The 20,349-nt window shown below is 61.0% G+C and overlaps 1 protein-coding gene and 1 long non-coding RNA gene across 2 annotated transcripts; both read left to right on the forward strand.

The window, feature by feature from the left end:
- Nucleotides 1–1,011: 1,011 nt before the first annotated feature.
- Nucleotides 1,012–8,961, forward strand: CLN8 (CLN8 transmembrane ER and ERGIC protein). The gene is made up of 2 exons (XM_036250239.1): nt 1,012–1,692; nt 8,623–8,961. The coding sequence occupies exons 1-2, from the start codon at nt 1,150–1,152 to the stop codon at nt 8,944–8,946; spliced, it is 867 nt and encodes a 288-aa protein (XP_036106132.1). The 5' UTR covers nt 1,012–1,149; the 3' UTR covers nt 8,947–8,961.
- Nucleotides 8,962–10,610: 1,649 nt separating this feature from the next.
- On the forward strand, nt 10,611–15,217 carry LOC118622762. The gene is made up of 7 exons (XR_004958126.1): nt 10,611–10,996; nt 12,016–12,177; nt 12,312–12,417; nt 12,763–12,877; nt 13,324–13,429; nt 13,552–13,663; nt 14,989–15,217. It is a non-coding gene; the product is annotated as an uncharacterized LOC118622762 (long non-coding RNA).
- The last annotated feature ends 5,132 nt before the right edge of the window (nt 15,218–20,349 follow it).

The following is a 20,349-nucleotide window of genomic DNA, read 5'->3' on the forward strand; positions in this document are numbered from 1 at the left end:
TCAGTCAGCACCCGGTGGCTGGGAGCAGCGGGAACACAGGGCGGACAGAGCCAGCCGCGTCCTCATGCTGGTGCAGTGTCCTGGCCTGTGGCCACCACTGTCCATAGGAGCGTGAGCTTGTGGCCGGTGCCCACAGACCACCCCATGGCCCTTGGTCTAAGTCAGCATTTTAGGTACTTAGTTTAGGGATTCTTTTCACGATTAGAACGAGAATGACCACCTTGAACTTGAGAGCGAGAGACGGCCATAAAGGTGATCTTAGCCCAGGGGTGGCCCCTGGGTTCCCTCTGGCCCGGGCGCGGCACGGGGTGGCAGGATCTGCGTGAGGAGGGCGCCGGGGGTCCAGTGGACACAGCCCTGTGGTCAGTGTCTGGGGCGATGTCCGGGGACGGCGCACAGTGCATGTGGCCTTGCCCTCCTGGGTCTGGTCAGAGCGCCCCCCGCAGACGGCACAGTGAGGCCGGTGTCCACACTGTTCGCTGGTTAGCAGACGGCTGAGCGAGGACTGGCCTCTCCTGCCGTGCGGAGGACGTCTGACCGGCACGTGACCTGAGCCAGCCCTCATTCAGCCCTGGACGCACAGTGCTCTCCACAGGGAAGTCCGAACCAGGACGCGGGGCCGCAGGGACCGGAACCCAGGCGCCGGCCAATGTCTGTCTGTGGCCCGGGCTGGAAATGTCTGTCGGCTACTTTGCCACGCAGACCGGGGCGCTCACAGGTTCTTGTCTTGGGTTCTGGAAGCGAGAGGCTCACATCCCGGAGTAATTGTCTGGTGGGTGGTCTCCCTGGGTCTGAACTGTGTGGCGGGCGCCCCCACGAAGGTGGTGGGGTGCTGCCGCCGTCCCGCTCAGGGCTGCACCTGTCTCAGTTCCCTCCCATGGAGCCCTGAGCGTCTCCTGCTGTTTCGTGTCTTCCGCCAGGTGGAAGGACGAACCGAGTGACTCTGACAGGCTCTTTATCAGCTGTGCTGTGTCCTGGCTTCAGTTCAGTCCGTGTAAAGAGAATTGTCTTTTCCTTCTGCAGATCGAACACGGCTACATGAAGGTCCCCGAGACGGTGGCACTGACGCTGGTTCTCGGACGAGACCCCATGCGGGGTCGCAAAGCCCTGTGCTGACCACGGCCCTCCTGTGATACGAGGTTGAGGACAATGAGTCTCACGAGCGATCGAGGGACATCAGGGAGCATCTTTGACCTGGACTATGCCTCCTGGAAGATCCGCTCGACGCTGGTGGTCGCTGGCTTCGCCTTCTACCTGGGCGTGTTCGTCGTGTGCCACCAGCTGTCGTCCTCCCTCAACGCCACGTACCGCTCCCTGGCGGCCAAGGAGAAGGTCTTCTGGAACCTGGCCGCCACGCGCGCGGTGTTTGGGGTTCAGGGCACGGCTGCGGGTCTGTGGACTCTGCTGGCGGACCCCGTGCTGCAGGCCGACAAAGCCCACGCCCAGCAGGACTGGTCCTGGTTCCACATCACCACGGCCACCGGCTTCTTCTTCTTCGAAAACGCAGCCCTTCACCTGTCCAACTTTGTCTTCCAGGCCTTCGACGTGTTCCTGGTTCTCCACCATCTCTTTGCCTTCCTGGGGTTTCTGGGGCTAGTGGTGAACCTCAGAGCTGGCCACTATCTGGCCATGACCACTCTGCTGCTGGAGATGAGCACGCCCTTCACCTGTGTGTCCTGGATGCTCCTGAAGGTGAGTGGCCCTCGGGCGCCGTGTCTGCCCGTCAGCAGGTGTGGGCCGGGGTCCGGGCTCGCGGCGGCCCTGCAGGCGGCAGCAGACCGAACGCCGCACGCGGCCGCGAGCTACTGTGGCCGAATTCCGTTTCCTTCACTTGAAACAAATCGTTTAGGCCTCCAGCCTCAGAGCAAGACGACGTGGCGGGTCTCACGGCTCGGGAGACGGAGCTTGTGAGCCCCAGGAAGCCTGGCCAACCCTTCCTTTCAGATGCTCCCTAAAAATCAAAGTAACGTGGGGGTCCACACACACGTCTTTTAAGGTTTCGTTACGTCACTTCCTACCTAACTCTAGGCCCTCTCGGCAGCTTCATGAGCACAGGGCCGTCCTGCCGACACAGCGCTGGGCCAGCTGCCGCCGCCCAGCCTCACTCGGCCGGTGGGGCCCGGTGCCTCCCGACTGGCTCTCCCCCTGTCCCCAGCCCCCGGCGACCGCCGTCGCGCTGTGATTCTGTGACTTGGACTGTTCTGTCCCTCAGCCTTGGACGACTGAGTCCCTGAGCACCTGTCCCGTCCTCCGGGTCCGCCCGAGTGGTGCACGTGGCTGGATTTCCTGGTTTCAGGCTGCGTAGCTCCCCGTGGTGTGCGCCACGTCCTCCACCCGCGTATCTGTCAGGAGACCCAGGCCGCTTGCGCAGCGTGGCTGCTGGGTGTGGTGCAGGGATCGTGGGGGTCCCGGTGGCTCTTCAGGGTCCTCGTTCCGTGTGTTTCTGTAGTTTGGCGCATCTCCCTACACGAGGCAGTACCGCTGGGATTGGAGCGTTGCACACACAGAGCCAGGCTCGCTCCAGTCCCTGGAGGGACGGACTGCCACCCATGGGGTGTGTGCAGGGCGTCAGGAAGGGCACCGTGTCAGGGCTCTTGCCTGTGTCCCAGAGTCGCTTGGGGACACTTGGCCACTGGAGACACGGAACCGGCCAGGTGGGGTCTTGTGGGAGGGAGCCAGGGGGCTGTCCCCACCACACTCACCGGGCGGTGGCACCCCTCGTGGGGCTGGCTGCAGCGTTGTGCCCGCTTCAGCGTGTTCAGTCCGCTGAACCCCATGCTGGTGTGTCGCTGTGGTGTGTGGATGCCCAAGGGACTTGGTTCCCAGTGACAGCACAGTTCTCAACTCCAATGTAAACATTGCTTTAAACACAACTGATTTAATAATAGAATTCGGCCGGCCGGTGCGGCTCAGTGGTTGAGCGTCGACCACCAAGAGATCGATTCCCCGTCAGGGCACACGCCCAGGTTGTGGGCCCATCCCCAGTGGGGGGCGTGCAGGAGGCGGCCAGTCGATGTTCTCTCTCATCGATGTTTCTATCTCTCTCCCCCTCTCCCTTCCTCTCTCTACAATCAATAAAGGAAAAATATTTTTTTAATGGAATAATTTAGACTTGGTTGAGAGATTTTAGAGGAGACCTTTTAACTGTCCTATGACTTCAGTGTGAAATGTGTTTCTTGTCCATTTCCTAACCCCTTTTATTCACTGTCCAGGACTCAACAGGCCCTGCGGTCTGACGACTTGATCCACGGTGGTCCCAGTGGACTGCTGCTGATGTGAGTCAGAGAACTGGAAATGAGGGCATAGGTTGGAAAAGAAGTAGTGATTGCACAGGATCAAAGAATTCTTTGTCACGGAAGAATTAGCCAGTTTGTGTCAGGAGATAATCTGAAGCTAAATTTAACTCTCAGAACGACAGGTGTGAGACGGCAAGTAACTCAGAAGAGGTTCTTCTAAGAATATGTAAGACACTGGGCAGACCTCATGCAGAACTTCCTAGAACTTTGGGACACCTGGTTGTTCCGATGAGGCACACGGGTGGTGTGTGGACCGCCAAGCTGAGCGTGAAACTTCTGCGATAAAGCTGATTTAAATGTTTTTTTCTTGATTTTTAGAGAGAAGGAGAGAGGGAGAGAGAGAGAGAAACATCGAGGAGACAGAACATCGACTGGCCCCCTCCCGCACACCCCCTACTGGGGATCGAGCCCACAACCTGGGCATGTGCCCTGACCGGGAATTGAACCGGGACCTCTCAGTTCCTGGGACGACACTCAGTCCACTGAGCCGCACCCGCTGGGCCTTAGCCCACTTTTAATCTAATTCTTTGCGTTTCACTATTGAGTCGTAGTGTGTTATGTGCGATGGTGATAACTCCTATTAGATACACAATCTGCAAATATTTCCCTCCGCTCCGCTGGGCGTGCCCTTCGCTGTGAAGGGACTTTCAGTTGCGTGTGTCCCGACTTCGACTTTGTTCCTGTCGCCTATGGTCTTGGCGTCATAGCCCTGAAATCCTATCCAAGCCCGATTTCATGAAGCCTTTCTCCTGTGTCCTCTCCTAGGGGATTTGCAGTCGGGGTCCTACGTGTAAGCCTCAGTCCCTTTGCGTTAACTGTCCTGTGTGGTGTGAGCTGCAGGTTCACAGCGTCCCGGTGCCGTGAAGTGAGGGGACTGCCCTCTCCCCACCGCGGTCGTGTCCGCTTGCCCTGCCTGCTGCCCAGGTGGGGTTCTCCCTGGCCCCCAGCTCCGCCTCACTGGCCGCGGCCGGCCTCTGTCGGGGCCGTGCAGGTTTGGGACATTTGAATCCGGGGTGGTGTCTCCAGCTTGTTCCCCTTTCTCGATGCTGATACGCTGTTTGCAGTTTCCTACGAATGTTGGGATTTTCTTTTCTGTTTCTGTGAAAACTGCTACTAGGATCTTGACCAGGTTGCACTGAATCTGTAGATTCCTTTGGTGGCCCTGTCTGCTGAGTGTTTCAGTGTAGTTGCTGGTTCATGTGAATCGTGTCTGGTTTCTCTGTTCCTCTGTCCGGACGCTCTGCCTCATTCTTCCCTCTCCTGACTCTGTGTCGGGGTTTGTGCACTGAACCAAGAAGACACCTCCCCCAGTCTCCACATACCGCCCCGCCCTCGCGACGGCCCCATATCAGCTGGGCCAGACGGGCTGGGCATCGTTATCCCCCACTCCCCAGGGAGGGCAGGCAGCTGTGGGTTCTGTGGGCAGAGCTGGGCGGGGCGGGCGCAGAGGCTGTGGTGTGTGCCAGCCCGGGCTCCGTGTCCACCCCGCCCCGCGCAGCTGGACTGTGCCGGCCATCGAGCTCCAGGACTGCAGACGAAGGCAGGCCTCTCCAGCCCCTCAGAAGGTTGCAGTGCTGGACACATGAGCCAGTACCCCTCTTCTGGGTGAAGGTGGAGCTAGGGCCTCTGGTCCGGAAATGGGGTGCTGCACCAGGGCAGGGACCCCCGGCAGCCTTTAGTTTCTGTTTCTCACAGAGGAGTCAGAATTCGATCTTGCGGCCCTGGCTGGTTTGGCTCAGCGGTTGGAGCGTTGACCTGCGGACCAGAGAGTCCCGGGTTCAGTTCCCGCTAGGGGCACATACCAAAAAAAAAGAATTAATTTAAACTTGCGAGCTGGGGTCTCTGTGGGGGAGGCCTTTGCCCATGTCCATCACACATCCTGTGGGTTTTTTATTTTTCATTTTGAATAAGGTTGTTTCACTGGTAAATCAAAGTGTTGGGCCCCAGCACCGCTATTTGTCGAGTATTTCCTTCCTTCGTGTGAGAGTATATTTTTAAATGTTAGTTTTCACTCGCTGTGCTCCCAGCTCAGGTCCCGGCTGTCCTCCAGGGCGACGCTGGTCACGGGACAGGTTTACGTGGAACTGGAGATGCAGCTTTGCCGGTTGAGCGTGTCCTGCAGTCACACGGGCCGCGCCTCCACACGGGAGGGGCCCGGCCGGCAGGCGGTCGGGGGGTGTTGTCCATCGGCTGGGAATCCAGTCCCCAAGGGGCAGCCTGCTCAGATGTGGCAGGCACCTGCCAAGCCCCGTCCTGTGTCCAGGCTGTAAGTTAGGCATCGGAGAGATCATCACGGATGTGGGGCTTGGGGTGGCGTGAGGTCCCCGGGGCAAGAGTCGTTGGGAAGAAGGGTTGGACACCATGGATGGAGTGAGAGTCATATAACGCAGCTGACGCTGAACGATCATGGAAGCTGCGGGTCTGCGGTCGTTTAGATAAGATACTGGGACTGGGGACCTGCCAGCGTCCTGGGCCTCCCTCCCGGGACGGCCCGGCCACGTGGCTGCTCGGTTCTGTGGGTGTCCCCTCCACAGAGCAGAGCCAGGGGCTGGGCCCTGCCGTGTGGGCTGTGAGCACCAGGGGACTGTTGCTGAGGTCGCGTGGGGTGGACTGTGTTGTCTGCGCTGTCTCCCCCTCCCCTCCCACGGGGAAGCTCTGGGCTCTCAGTCTGTGGGAGAAGGGGTGTCTGGAAGGAAGGAGGAGTCACTGACAGCTGTGGGGAGGGGGGACCTCAGCTAAAACCCAGACACACGTGCTGGGAGAGAAGTCAGAGAGAGTTTTGAGAAAATATTCTTAGTTATCTTGAATTTGTTATTTTTTTGTAGGATGTTGCTTTAAAAAAAGAAAGAAATGAAAATCTTCCTGTCTCCAGCCCCCAGGGGTGATCAGTGTGGAATGATGTCAGGTGTCTGTTCCTGACCCTGGTCTGTGCTCTGGAGTCTCCTGGGACAGCGCCCCCTGCAGGGCTGGGGGTTGGGCAGGAAGGGGGCTGCTGCAGGCCCCGCCCCTGTCCTGGGAGGGGTCAGACTCCAGTGGGGTGCCTGCCAGAGAGACGGGCTTGTGCTGGGTTTTCCTGCCTTGGAAGTTTGTGAGGTGCGGTCTGCAGGGTGGACAAGGTCCCACGTGTGCTCACTGCAGCCCTCATTATGTCGACTGCACACGGCCGACCCAGCCGCAGGGGGACACCACGGTCCTGCAGCCGGGTCGGCCCAGCCCGCAACAGCATATACCACAGATGGGTTTGTTCTAGTGTTTCCTCCTTATACTCGATTTCGAAGTGCTGTTTACAACTGGTAATACATGAATTACACTGGCCTCACACACCACAATATAATTCCCCCCAGAAGACTAGTTCGTCATGTAAATTATCTGATACGAAGCAGTCATTTCATACACACAGGAGCACAGCGCAGCTGACCTGGGTCCAAGGCTGGGCGCCTGCCCGGCAGTGTCCCAGTGCACACCTGCTCGGTGCCCGGCGTGTGTCCCGGCGCAGATGGGCTCCCGTGCCCGGCGTGTGTCCCAGCGCAGATGGGCTCCCGTGCCCGGCGTGTGTCCCAGCATGGCTCAGAGCATTAGGGACACTGAAGACAAACGTGTAGCCTGGGCCAGGCCCAAGAAAAGAAGGAAATGTTGTCGTTTGCAGCAACATGGATGGACCTACAGGGCAACATGCCGAGTGAAAGCCAGACATAGACAGATACCACATGATGTCACTTATACATGGAATTTAAAAAAAAAAAAAATGAACTTTTAGACACAAGAACAGATTGGAGTGGCCCGAGGGAGGGGTGGAGGGTGGGAAGGGGGAGTGAAGGTGGTCAAAGGCACAGACTCCAGTTGCACATCAAATATGTCGACATGTGGCTTCAGTGGTACGGCCTACAGTCCCCATCACAGAACACGGTCCCACCTGTGGTGGTGAGCGCTCCCCAGACTTACTGTGGTGACCACTTTGCAGTGTGGCCCATCCTCTGCGCTACGGGCAGGCATGAGCTCCATGCACGGCCACCTCGTCATCCCCCGGGTGGACCCTTCCTCCAGGGTGCACTGTGCCCGGGCGTATTTCGGGCACCACGTCCCGAGCATGTCTGTTCAAGGTTGGTGGCTGTGATGTTCCGCAGGTCAGGTGTGTTAAATGCATTTTGAACTTACGACGAGTTCATCAGGCATATCCCCTTTGTAGGCCAAGGAACGTCGATTGTACACCTGAAACCCACAATGTTTTGTGTCGGTGTCTCACCAAAAGCATCGTGGACGCTGCACAGATAGTCCTGAAGTCTGTGCTCCCTGTGAACAGGGCAGGAACGGGACCCGCGCTTCCTGGCTGCCTGGCCCTCTGCAGCTGCGGCTTGTGCTCACGTCGCCCGGGGCTGGGCCACGCGGAGCCCACGCCCACCTGGCTGCTTTCAGCTCTGCTGTGGCCCAGAGGCCCCTGCACAGGGAGCAGGGGCCAGGACGTGGAGCGGTGTCACCTGGGCCTGGCCTCCCAGCCACCTCTGGACCCGCTGGTGGGCCAGTGGGCAGAGTGACCTGCTGTTTCTCGCCTCGACTGGGCGCCTCTGAGAGGGAGGTGGGTGCCGGGCAGTCAGCAGGCTGGGCGGATGGACGCCTGCTGAGAAGGAGCCCCGGTGGGGAGGCTGGGCCGCCAGCCTCTGTTCCACAGGCCGGAACACGGGGGGAGCCGGAGCTGTGCGCACTGGCTCTGTCCCCACGTCACATGGGGTCGCACTGCTGACAGATTCTCCAGCCCCAGTTCTCCTCCTTCCACGTCTGTTCCTCTTCCCTGGGGGTGCTGTGTCCTTTGGGGGTGTCACTCAGCAGCGCAGGGTTCTCGGGAAGCCTGTGGTTCCAGTCCCTCTGCAGCTGACCCAGTGCCGGCCTGTCCGATTTTATCGAGACCTGGGCCGGGCACACTGAACGCTGGGTGTCCCTGGAAAGCCGCCTGTGGCCCGAGGCGGTGAGGGGGGCGGGGAGCCGTCAGACGTGCCCGTCTTCAGGTTCCCTGTGCAGGTAGCTGTGCCGAGGGGACCTAGTACTAATGTGCACGTAGAATAACTGTAAGGCGGGCTCATGTTGTCTGTGTCCAGGGGCTGCTGGGGTGAAAGCACACAGACCGGGAACTCTCCCTGAACGTCTCTCCTGAGACTTCCTCCCAGGCGAGGTCTGGGAGCTCGGTCCGCAGGACCAGGGCAGCCCCGGGCCACTGCAGGCTCCGCGCGATGCTCAGGGAGCAGAGAGCGGTTCCTCTGTGCAGCCGCAGGGCCCGGGCAGGGGCTGTGGTCGGTGGGTGTGCCGAGCTGACTGCTGTGTTGTGTCCCTGCAGGCTGGCTGGTCCGACTCTCTGTTCTGGAAGGTGAACCAGTGGGTCATGATCCACATGTTCCACTGCCGCATGGTCCTCACCTACCACATGTGGTGGGTCTGCTGCGGGCACTGGCGCGGCCTGCTCGCCAGCCTGTACCCGCCGCACCTGGCGCTCTTCCTCCTGGGCATGAGCCTCCTGACGCTGGTGCTCAACCCCTACTGGACCCACAAGAAGACACAGCAGCTCCTGCACCCGGTGGACTGGAACTTCGCGCAGCCGCAGCCCCAGAGCAGCGCCCTGCCCAGGACCAACGGCCAGGTGCCCCCGAAGAAGGGGCAGTAGCCGCCGGGGACACGACCAGGCCCGACGCCCTGCGAGGAGACCCGCCGTGCTGTGTCCGGCGCTGTCCCGAGACCAGCTTGGTCCACGAGCGTTAACTCCAAGGAGCCACCGGTGCCTGAGACCGTGACTGGCCTTCAGGGTCTCGCGGTCCTGGTTCGTCGTCCGTGCGGGTCCGCTCCTGGGAGCTCCCCAGGTCCATGTGTCTGCAGGAGAGGTGCCGGGCAGGTGGGGCCTGCGCTGCAGAGGGTGGGCCCCCACCCGCGGAAACGAGCGACTCCCCCATTTCTGTGCCGCGCTGCGGGTGGACCCCCGCCTGCGGGTCTGCGGTGCCTTCGGGGGCGCTGGTGGTCAGGCCGCGCGGTTCTTCCACGTCCTTTCATCGTGTGGTCCTTCCGAGGGGTGCATCGAGGGGTGCATCCAGGGCGTATTCTTTTCAGCTGGAAACAGTGGCCCGAGGTAGAAAATCATGTGACTTGTTACTTTGTTAACACTTCCCGGTGCGGATTTCAGACGGGGCGCGACGGCGCCACCTGGCGGCTCGGCGTGTAAAGACCGCGTGGGAACCCCGCCTCCTTGGGAGCCAGCAGTCTGACGGGCGTGGGTGGTGGACGTGACCTGGGCAGGTGGTGGCTTTTCTGAGCAAGGGAGCCGTATAAACACGGGGTCTGTGTTCATGTTGGACTGCTCAGCCGGCAGAGGGAGGAAGGATCTGGTCATCGGACCTGTAGGTTTCAGAGCCGTTCCAAACGCAGTTGCCAGCAGGTGCCCAGGTTAGACTCCAACTCCTTGGCCGGTTTTCTCTGTCGATTTTAAGACAAGGTAGTGACCTCTCTCCTTTGGCGCGGTGGGCAGAGCCGGCCCTCGGAGATGATGGGAGCCGGGCCCTGAGGCTCCCACCGCCAGCGTCCACCTGCGTCCCTCGGCCGTCTGGTGACCGGCCCCGGAGGACATCACTGCCGCTGCGGCGCCCAGGTGGACTCACACACCCACCAGCAGCCTGCCCACGGACACACGGACGCTTTCTTGCCACAAGTGCACACAGGAGACCTGAAGTGTCTTAACCGAGCTCACCTTTGACGTCTTTTCAGGTTTTGACGGTGAAATCGGGAGACTTGTGATGAACAGACGCCCAGAACAGTGTGTTTTGGTTCTGGTGCTTTGATTGTACTGATTATGTAATCCCTATTTATCGCATTAAGACATGATTTCCTCTTAACGCCAGCGAGGACTAACCCCAGCCCCTGCACCCCGGGCCTGCCCTCCGGTCCTGGGAGGCAGGCGGCAGGTGTCCAGCCAGCCAGACGTTTAACGAAATAAAATAAAGCAGCTCATGCTGACAGAACGCGGGAGGATGTCCGTTCTGGTGTCTCAGTGCCGCTCACGTCCCCGTGAATTTCTGTCTGGGGCACAAGGTGTTGGTGATCTTCATGTGTTCACAGATCAGTGTACGGTCTGAAATACTCAGCTTAATTTTTACCTTCACCAGGACTGCGGCCGTCCCCACCCACATCTCAGTGCAGACGTCGGGCTGCCGGCCAGCAGTTCCTTGAGGTGAGCCGGGGGCGCTCTCACCCTCGCCGCTGCTCCATCCTGACCGCACTTCCGTCCTGGGGACCACGGGGCAGGGGTGTCCGAACCCTCGCTCATCTGTGTTGCCCGGGACTTGGAGCGGTGGTACCGCGCTGTCCTGGCCCCTCACCTGGCCCAGGTTGCTGGCCCAGCCGCACGTGTGGATGGCCGCAGATGACAGGGAGGCACCAGCATGTGCAAGTGACACTCGGGAGCTGCGGCCCTTCGGCCAGTCCCCAGGGCCCAGCACAGAGCCTGCCGCTGTCACTGCTGTGACTCACACCTGCCGCGAGCAGGGACTGCACCGGAGGGTCCCACTGCCATTGGAAGTGCGGGGTCTCCTGGAAAACAGGGAGACGTGGTATGTCGGCCTCCGCACAGTCGGATCATAAGGGCTTTGCAGTTCCTCTGACTCAGTGCATTCGGCCCTCATGTCGGCTGTGAGGTCCCAATCCCTTCCCCACTCTCGTCACACGTGCAGGTCAGTTCGCAGCCTCCTGCTCATGGGTGGTGGGGGTTAGAAATCTCCCACTGCATGTGGCCCCACCCCGCTCAGCAGAAAGGCTGGGGCGCTCTCACAGGGCGGGGTGCACAGCTGGGCCGGCCGTCACCTCGGGGTAAACCACCCTGCAGGGTCCTTGCTGGGGGCACATGGTGGGGCTGAGACCTCACCTGGGTGGAGAGAAGGAGCAACCTGGTCAGATTGAAGGTGGCCAGATGCGGAGGGTGGAGGATCCCCACCAAACTGACCAGTAGAAGGACAACCCTGGCCCAAGAGTCCTGGCCTCATGGGTAGAGCATTCAGGGAGCCTGGTTGAAGTCAGGTCTGGGAGAGACTGTCCCTCCTTGACCAAAGGGTGTCCGTGTCCCCGCCTCCCAGAGCTGCTCCCTGGATCCAAACGACTGGCTCTCGGGGTCGACGTGCTCATTGGAACCTGCCTCCTGCACGGCAGCTGCCCCTTTGAAAGACATGCGTTTGCTTACCTGACCTACTGGGCGTGACAGTCACAGGGCACAGTCACACCCGCGTCCCTGAACAACGTTCCCTGTGAGGCGCAGGCCCGCAATCTTTGTGTTCCCCCCAGGACACTGGGTGGGGCCCCGCCCTTCTCTGCAGTCTGACATCCACCTGCAGGCGGCCCTCCTGACCCCTCACCCCAAGGGCGCTAGCTCCCCAGACCTCCACGCCCAGGGCTCCTTCCTAGTGTCGGGGGAGTTCCAGGGGCTGGTCTGACCGGAGGCCGTCCTGCCTCTCCTGTGACAACGTCAGTAGCTCTGCCGCAGTCCCGTGAGGCCTGAGGCCTGCCTCCCTGGAGCAGTGTCCGAGACGAGCCCCCGAGAGACGCCCGAGCGAGGGGCGTCCTCAGGCTTGAGTAACTTTGGGGGAGGGGAGGGTCTCACCACGGTAACAGCCTCGTTCTGAAGAGTCTTGAAGTCATTTCCGGGGCCTCACAGATCACTCAGATTGTGTCACAGAATGCGAATTACCCATTTTCTCAGAGCTCAGAAAACAAACAGACTGAGGCTAGGGGCATGTCCACAAGAAATTAGCAGCTTTCACCTGAACTGCAGAAGGGAAAGGAAACCACGTCTCTGGTGACAAAGTCAACCCCACGACCTTGGACGCAGGGACCCATGGATGAGAAGGACACAGTTTTCTAGGTGACAAACACCTCCAGGCTGGCAGTGGCCCTCGGCCCCGGACCTCAGACCTCCCATCTCTGGCTGTGTGCAGAGCTGGGGGCTCACCCTTGGGGGGCGGCGATCCTAATGGGGTTCCTCTGCGGACTCCACAGCCTTCTGCCCTCAGCCAGGCACAGGCAGACGGGCGGCAGTCGCGGAAGAGACTCAGCTCGTGTCGTCGGTGAGGGGCCCGCTGACAGTGTAACCGAAAGGTCACAGGTGGGTCTGACCTCAGGGGAGCCCCGAAGGTTGGTGCCTTCCGGGGACCCAGCGCCCTCCACCTGCAGGGCTGCCTGCGGCGGAGTCAGGACAGCGTCCTCACCCGGGGACAGGAGCAGCTGGGAGCCCGCTGGAGGGTCCCGGCTCTGCCGCAGCACCGGTCCCTTTCCCAAGCTGCTGCCCTCTGCGGGCTGACGCCCCTCCCTGCACAGGGCGGGTGGGGGTTCGCGGGGCTCCCGCGTCCACCCTGCCGGGCGCCGACACTCCCGGGACACACGTGGCAGTGGCCGGATTCGGGCAGGCAGCATCCGGTGGATGTCTGGCTTCCCCCCCTCCCCCCCTCAGGAAGTGCCGCAGACCCGGAGGAAGGAAGGGGTTTGGAAAACTGAGCAACGGGGAACAGGGACTGTTTTTGGCGAGGAGACGGGTGCCTGCCCCAGGAAGATGTCCCGGGAAGGAGGTGGGTGTGGGGCCGTCACCTAGAGGGAGGTTTAAATGAGCCTGGTCAGGGCGCCAGACGAGGGAAGTGCTGCTGGGGCCCCGTCCCTGGTGGAAGCCTGGCCCTGCTCCCACCGAGCCCCCCAGGACAGGGAGCCTCTCGCCCGCTTCCTCGCCCCAGACCCAGCCTGGGCCGCCCTACGTAGGAACCGGCGCTTCTCCTCCATCTGGTGCTTTGCAGACTCAGCCTCAGGGACTCACCTCCAGTCACACGGAGCTTCAGGCAGGGAAGGATCTGGGTGTGGTTCAGAGTTTTAGGGGACACGCCCTCGGGAGACCCTCTCATCCCCCTCAGCTCACTCCCTGACTTCCCAGTGTTTACTTTTTCAACCATCTTCCTGTTCACTGCGATAAGATAATATGTGTCTTCTTGTTAAACTGCCATTCTGAGGACCTTTCTGACAACAGGGCTCGTGTGGAGCGGAGGAGACAGTGCACTTTCTTCCTGGAGGTTACGAGTCCTATGACACGCTGGGCATGTGCACCAGGCACGTCTGCCCGTCGAGTCTGCAAGGTGACTCTGAACTCCTCGGGGAGCCTTCCTGCAACACCTGGGTTTAACTTTACTCTTTGTTTCCCGCGTGTTGGGCGTATTCTCTTGCTCTCTGTTCACTTGGTCTCACATTTCTTCCCAAGCCCCCCTCAGTGACCTTTACAAGTCAAGTTGTTGTGTGGGCTCTGCAAGAACATAGGGACCCAGCTGCCCTCCCAGGCCGCTCCCTGGAACATCTGTGCCGTCTCCTGACAGGTGAGCACCCTCTACCTAACGGCCGATTTCCTGAGCCCTGTGGCCCATCTCTCCTCCGGCCCCAGGCTCCCCAGGAGGGCACGGAGCTCTCCCCAAGGTCAGTCTCCACTGTTCCTGGGGGTGGAGGGGTCTGGGCTGGACCTGAGGATTGGACACACTGCCAACCACCGCCTGTCTCAGCCTCACCAGCCCCTTCCCAGAGCTATGGGGCCTCTGGTCCTGGAGCCGAGGGGCATCCGAGGGCCTGAGCTTCCGGGTCCTGCCCGGGCTCCTGGCCTTCCTGCCGGTGTTCCCAGTGTCTGCCCATCACCTCCTCCGGTGGCATCGCCGACGCTGCCACCCCCCCAGCTCCCAGGCTGGGCTGTGGCCTCTGCTTTCCACCGTCCCTCCGCTCTGGAGGGCTAACCCCTCTCAGTTTGCACAAACCGTTGTAGCCGGCCTCAGGAGGCTGAAGTGAGCTGGAATGCAGCCGAATTCAGCCAACTCCGCGATGCTGTTAGCGTTGCTGCCACTTTATTTGACTGACAAACTGCCGTTCGTCTCCAACATCATACTCAACCCCTCCTTCAACGACATACAGTCTCAGGGGCTGGGTTGATGGGCTTATGAGGAAATGTCTGGTGTGTGAAGTCCAGACAAGAACTGGAAACAGGCACCTAGAAATGGGAAGTATTTCAGATCAGGTCCGTAAAGAATTTCCTATAAAAATAGTTAGCGGATCAGCCTCATCTTGCTCTGGTGTGTTCTCGGAATATGAGGTGAGTCTCTGGGTTCACATGCGGATTAAATAACACCCTTCCCAGTGGAGAGCAGAGGTTGGGGTCAGAGCAGGCTCCGCGTGGCTCCGCGTGGCTCCTGTGGTGGCCGAGGCTCACTTCTGCTCCGGTGGCTGATCTGTGAATTAGCCTGTCTGTACCTGTGTTTTCCTTCACAACAGAAGCTCAAAGCAAAGGTGAGAACAGTGTAGTTAATTTCCTTGGAAGTTTTTTTCAGGAACCCTTTATGTTGGCCAATAGAAATGTATTTTTTTATTATTCCTGTTTCTGAATATCATAAAAATGCCATGTGCTGGGTCATTCAATAAACAAAGAATGTTAGATAAGGCCTACTGTTTATTTTTCCTTAATAAGGCTTATTTTTCCTCCGGAAGTGACCTGGCAAAGCTAACGACGTGTTCCATAAATTAACGACTGTTGAGCTATCTGAGGCAGGCAAGAGCGAATCCACAGAAATCACAGGTTTAGAACTTGGTGGCCTGGGGTCTCGCGGGTCAGTCAGTCCTCGGCCTCCTTATTCCGCACGTGGACCCTTGGCTCTCCCTGCAGGTTTGTGGGAGACCCGGCGACAGAGGCTCCGCTCTCAGCCTGCGCCCCGTGCCGCTGTTCTGAGCAGACTGTCTACACGCTCGTGCCACGTTCTGGCAAACGGGACGGGCTCAGGAATCCCGCGACAGTGCTGGACACTGAGGCTGAGCGGCGGGAAGGCGCCGTCCCAGCCTCCCCTGTGCGCCCTCCGGACAGAACTCTGAGCAGGACTCAACCACCTGCCGCCCAGTCTGGAGAAGGAGGAGCCCTGGGCTGGGGGAGGCTGGGGGAGGAGAGAGGCGGCCAGTGTGGTGGGAACTGAGAGGCATCTCAGTCTGTGTGTGTGCGCGGGTTGCTGACTGTGGGAGGGGAGTTGTGGGCCCAAATCCAAGGGGTCTGCTCACCCAGCTCCACTGTGTGGGCCACTGCCCCGGATGGAGAAGGGACGGGGGAGAAACAGTCCTGTGGAATCGGAAAGGACTGAATCACTCTTAGCAACGGAGACTTCCGGGTTGGGGGGGGGGGATGGAAGAAGTAGGGGGCGAGGCCAGCTCCAGCCAGAGATGAAATTCCATCTGCCTGCTTTCCTGCACCCCGCGGTGGCGACAGCGGTCACACCCCTGGGCTCCCCCCATCGCAGAAGGCGGCTCACATCTCCAAGGAAGTACCCTTGACCCTCACTGGGTTCACTCCAGTTCTATTAGGTGTAACTGACACGTAACATTGTATTCGCTTCAGATGTGCAACATAATTATGTGTCACTTATGTATCTCTGAAATGATCACTGCAACAGGTTTAGTTGACGTCCGGTCACCACACGTAGATACGAATATTTTCTTGTGATGACAACTTTCAGATATATGATAACATGTTGTTCACCTTGGTCACCGTGCTGCACATGACAGCCCCTGGATTCACTAGCCTACCACGGGACACCTGCGCCTTTTGCTCCCTTCACCCACTTCACCCCTCTGGCACCCGCGGATCTAGGGCGCAGTGGTGTTAGGTTGTTCAGGTGGATCACAGTGTCTGTCTTTCCCTGAGGTCGCTGGGAGGCTTGTGGGTGTAAGGTGGGTATCACGTGGGCATCTGGCACAGGAGGGGGATCAAGTGGGGAGCACTGGGGGTTCCTGACACCCTCACCCCTGACCTTGTAACCCTGACCCTCCCTGGGCACCGCAGAGCGGGGCATCCTGAGCTGTTAGGACTCTGGGCCAGCGCTGGGCACTGACCACAGAGCAGAGGGATGGATGTCCCGCTCCTGATCCAGGCCAGAGGCCCAGGTGCGACGGAGAGAATGCGTGTTGACCGCCCGGCAGAGGGTGTCGGAGCTGCGTTGATGGAGCCCCGACTGCGCACGGAGAGGGCCCGCGCGGCTGGGAATTGACGAGGAGACCGGAGTGTGGACGGAGAGCTCCGAGCGCCCAGGGAGCAGAGGCGGAGCCAGCGGAGGGCGGGGCCGGGAGGGGCCAGGCGGGTCCTGGCAGCTGTCCCTGCCTCCCCCCTGTGGCAACCCCAAGGGCGTCTTAGGGACCCAGGTCTGCCCCGGGATCCCCCTCCCCCCGCAGCCGCCCTGACGAAGGCCCGTCCCGCAGGATGACCGCCCGCAGAGCGGAGGCTGCTTGCGCGGGTCCGACTGTGGGGCGGTGTGCACAGCGGCAGCCAGGGCGCGGGGATGGGGCTCCGATTCTGTCCTCACCCCACGCCGTCCCCTCCACGTCCTCCGGGCTCCAGCCTGGACCCGCTGCCCCGCCGCGCGCCCACGCCACTTCCCTCGCGTGGTCCCAGCACCTGGGCGCCCCGCTTAACTCGGTTCTGATACCATCCTCCTGAGGTCGGTTCCTGGGCGCCTCCCTTGGCACATTGCAGCAGGTGCCAACGTGGGTTCTGTTGGACAGGCCAGGGCGGTGGTTGCCAGCGAACCTGGTGACAGCGATGCCCGAAAGGACGGGATGGAAACATGATCCCACCTTCCCGGGCTGGCGCTGAGGTTGAAGTCCCTCAGTCCCGCGGGAGAGCGGCGTGGAGGGAGGGCAGGTGGTCCCGGACACTCGCAAGAGGAGCCAGCAGGGACCCCAAGGCCATGGATGCCCAAGGGCCTAGATTATCTGGAGTCCGAGGCCGGGGTGAACTGTCTGGGCAGCTCATAGCAAACTGCGGGCGGAGAATGGAGGGGCTCTGGGTTTTCAGGGTGCTGTGGTTTGTGTGCGACGTTGGGATCGTCCCAGCTCGCCTGACTGTCCAAACACAGGTCTCACGGGATGAAGACTTAAGTCATAACAGCCTGCATTTCCTTAATCAAAACGAAGGGACCATTTCTGGGAAGGTGGAGGGTGTGACATTTTTGTTTAATTGATCAGTGTTGTACCGTGCGGAACACAACACCATTCACCCTCAATATCTCAGTTCTCCGTGTCCACTTCTCCCTTCGACAAAACGTGACTCTATGGGGAAACGGGGTGACCACAGCCAAGGAGAGTGCGGTCCCGCCCCCTCGGAGCCCTCAGACCCGCGTGGTCGCCCCAGGCTCACCCTCCGCTGCCGGTCTCAGGCCCCCATGTCCCTCCTTGGGTTTGGCTGATTTGCTGCCGAGGCTCAGAGCTCAGGGAAACACCTTTGTCTCCCGGTGTATGAATGATGCAGGTGAGCACCCTGCGATGAAGACATGCACAGGGCGAGGTCCCGAAGGCCGGACAGCAGCTCTGTCCCCCTGGAATTGGGGTGCGTCTCCTCCCCACGTGGCAGCCATCACCAAACTCCGTGCTGTTGGGGTTTCATGGGGCTTCCTCGTCGTCCATGGTTAACTCCATCTACAGCCCCATCCAGGAGCCACCCGGAGTCGGCTCAGGACAGACACGCTCCCGTCACCCAGGGAGGCCTGTGGGTGTCGGGGGCCGGGTGTCGGGAGCCGGGAGCAGAGGCATGTGCTCCGCATGATGCCGTGTGTGACAGCAGAGGCTGCTGAAGGCCCAGGCACTGGGAACGGGGACTAGAAACGCAGCCCCTTCCCCGCGTCTGCAATCACCCGCCTGGTGATCCCCACGGAGGCCTGCGCTGTGACCTGCAGGTGGCCGGGGCCTGTGCTTGCACAGGGCTCCGGCACAGGCCATTCCGGTTTTGGGGATGAAGGATAGACTGTCAAGGTGAGGGGTGAAGTCCTGCGCAAAGCTGTGCACACCCTGTGTCAGGAGCAGGAGCCAAATACCAGTGTCCCCCCAACAAGGGCCCAGGACCTCATGTTGTTGTGGGTGTGGATGGGGTGGGCATGGGGGTCACCCTGGGCCTCGGCATTTACAGATAAAGTGGGAAGGAGTCAGCATCATGCTGAGAGGAGAGGGAAGTTGACGGTCAGCCTGGTGGGAGGGGTCGAGGTTGGAATAACTACTGAGGGGACCAAGACGGACCACAGACGACACGCTCCCGTTGGTGGGTTAGCAGCTCATGGTCAGGTGGCTGCAGCCACCGGTCTCAACCTCTGTGCCCTCCTGCTCAGCACCCTCCCCCTGCCCACACGCACCCTCTCCCGTCCCCAGCTCTGCCTGGGCGTCCTTGGCGGCCACACGGCCACGGCCCAGGCCCACGGCCCACGGCCGAGCCTTCGCAGCATTGCTCTCCCAGCACGTCCCGGGTGTGCAGCTCACTCGGCGTCTCTGAGGCCACACGGCCACGGCCACGGGCCACGGCCCACGGCTGAGCCTTCGCAGCATCTGCTCTCCCAGCACGTCCCGGGTGTGCAGCTCACTCGGCGTCTCTGAGGCCTCCACTCTCAGGTGGGGGTGGGCCTCCCTTCGGGTCCCTGGAGTCACAGCGCCTCCCGTCTGCCCTAGGCCCTAGGACTCCCACGCTCGACGGCACAGGAGTTAGAGCTTGTGGCAGAGCAGGAAAGAACCTTCTAGATCACCCCCGAGAGCGCTGGACTTTGACATTCCTTTCCAGATTTGTTCGGCCACAGGCGCAGTACCCTGGAGGAGGGGTGGTGCTGGAGGCCGGAGGACCCACCGGGAGGAGGGGCAGGGCGGGGCCTGCGGTGCGGTCCAGCCTGTGTGGAGCCCACGGCCCTCTGGTCGCCGTCCACCCCAGTGGAGCCCACGAGCCCACCACGTAACTGGAGGCCTTTCAGCCGCCTGCCCCTCCTGCTCTGTGCTGGTCTCCCGAGATGGGGGCTGCCGCCCCCCCCAGAGCTCCCTGCTCGCCGCCCCTGGAGAAGGAGCAAAGCAAGAAAACGGGTCCATTGTTGTCGCAAGTGCTCGGAACAAAAGGGACCTGTGTGGGGCTGGGACAATGCCTCCTCCCACTGGACCGCAGCCATCTGAGCTGGACAGTGTCGGGCACCCCACCGCCAGGCTCCCCCTTATCTCTTGCCTTCCCGCCCTCTCCCCGCAGTTATCCCTTTGCCCGCCCTCCACCCTCCATCCAAGGGGCGGGCGGGGCGGGGGAAGGGAGCAGGACTGTCTGGGGCAAGCAGAGGGGCAGCCTCCATGCTCAGGACGTGGCGTGAGCTCCTGTCCCTGTCCACTGCTTCCCGGTGACCTCTGCCCCCGCCAGCTCTTCTAGTTCAGCCCCCGAGCCCGGGCTGGGTGGATGTCTCCCCCACAGACACGCTCCACTCACTGGTCACCGATGTGGAGACGACACATGTGTCTGGGCTGAGGCGCAGAGCCCGCGTCACCAGCACTGGGGGAGAGAGATGGGTGCTGGGAATTCACCCAGGAGCCCCCATCGTGGCCGACCACCCAGGAAGGGGTTGTAGGAGGGCCGAGTGGACCCAGGGGGACTGTGTGTTTTACCTGCCTTGCCAACCCCCCCTTTCCCGGAGACACCTCTGTGTTTGCTTCCGCTGGAACCTGTGCAAACTGTTCTGAAGGCAGGAGAAAGGTCCCCACGAGGAACTCAGGTGTCCCTGGGGAGAACTCAGGAGCTTGGGGATGTCCTGACGTCTGCAGGTGGGCGGCAGGGTCGCTGACGTCCTGCAGGGCTGGTCGTGTCCCACTGGACCGTCACGTAAGGGGGGGCCTATCCGCAGCTATGGGACCCTAACGTCTCACCTGTGAGCATGTCGCCCCGAGTCCCGTGAATGGAACCGTGCCAGCCGAGAGGATTCTGCCCACGTTACGCGTGAGACAGGTGGCTCTCGTGGCCTTGACAGAAACGGCTCCACGGGCCGCTGCTCATGGTCCTCAGCTGTTCCGTCTGCACAGCTTTGCTGAGGCGTGACCGGCACCCAATGAAGTGCCCGGACTGGCGGGCACAGCTCGGGGAGTCTGGACGTGCTCTTGGGGGTCTCTAGATGGTTGGCAGCCTCCTCTTGTCCCCGAGCCTGTCCCCAGCGGCCCCAGCTGGCCACACTGTCTCCTGGTAGGTGGGGGGAGTGCGGGCAGCAGG

The sequence above is a fragment of the Molossus molossus genome, unplaced genomic scaffold (genome assembly GCF_014108415.1).
Source record: "Molossus molossus isolate mMolMol1 unplaced genomic scaffold, mMolMol1.p scaffold_m16_p_9, whole genome shotgun sequence".
In the NCBI taxonomy this organism is placed as follows: Eukaryota; Metazoa; Chordata; class Mammalia; order Chiroptera; family Molossidae; genus Molossus; species Molossus molossus.

Bases quoted from the DNA above. Each gene is read 5' to 3' on its own strand.
- CLN8 (XM_036250239.1), top strand. From the start codon at position 1,150: ATGAGTCTCACGAGCGATCGAGGGACATCAGGGAGCATCTTTGACCTG. The intron at 1,693-8,622 runs GTGAGTGGCCCT...GTGTCCCTGCAG, and splicing joins TGTCCTGGATGCTCCTGAAG to GCTGGCTGGTCCGACTCTCT.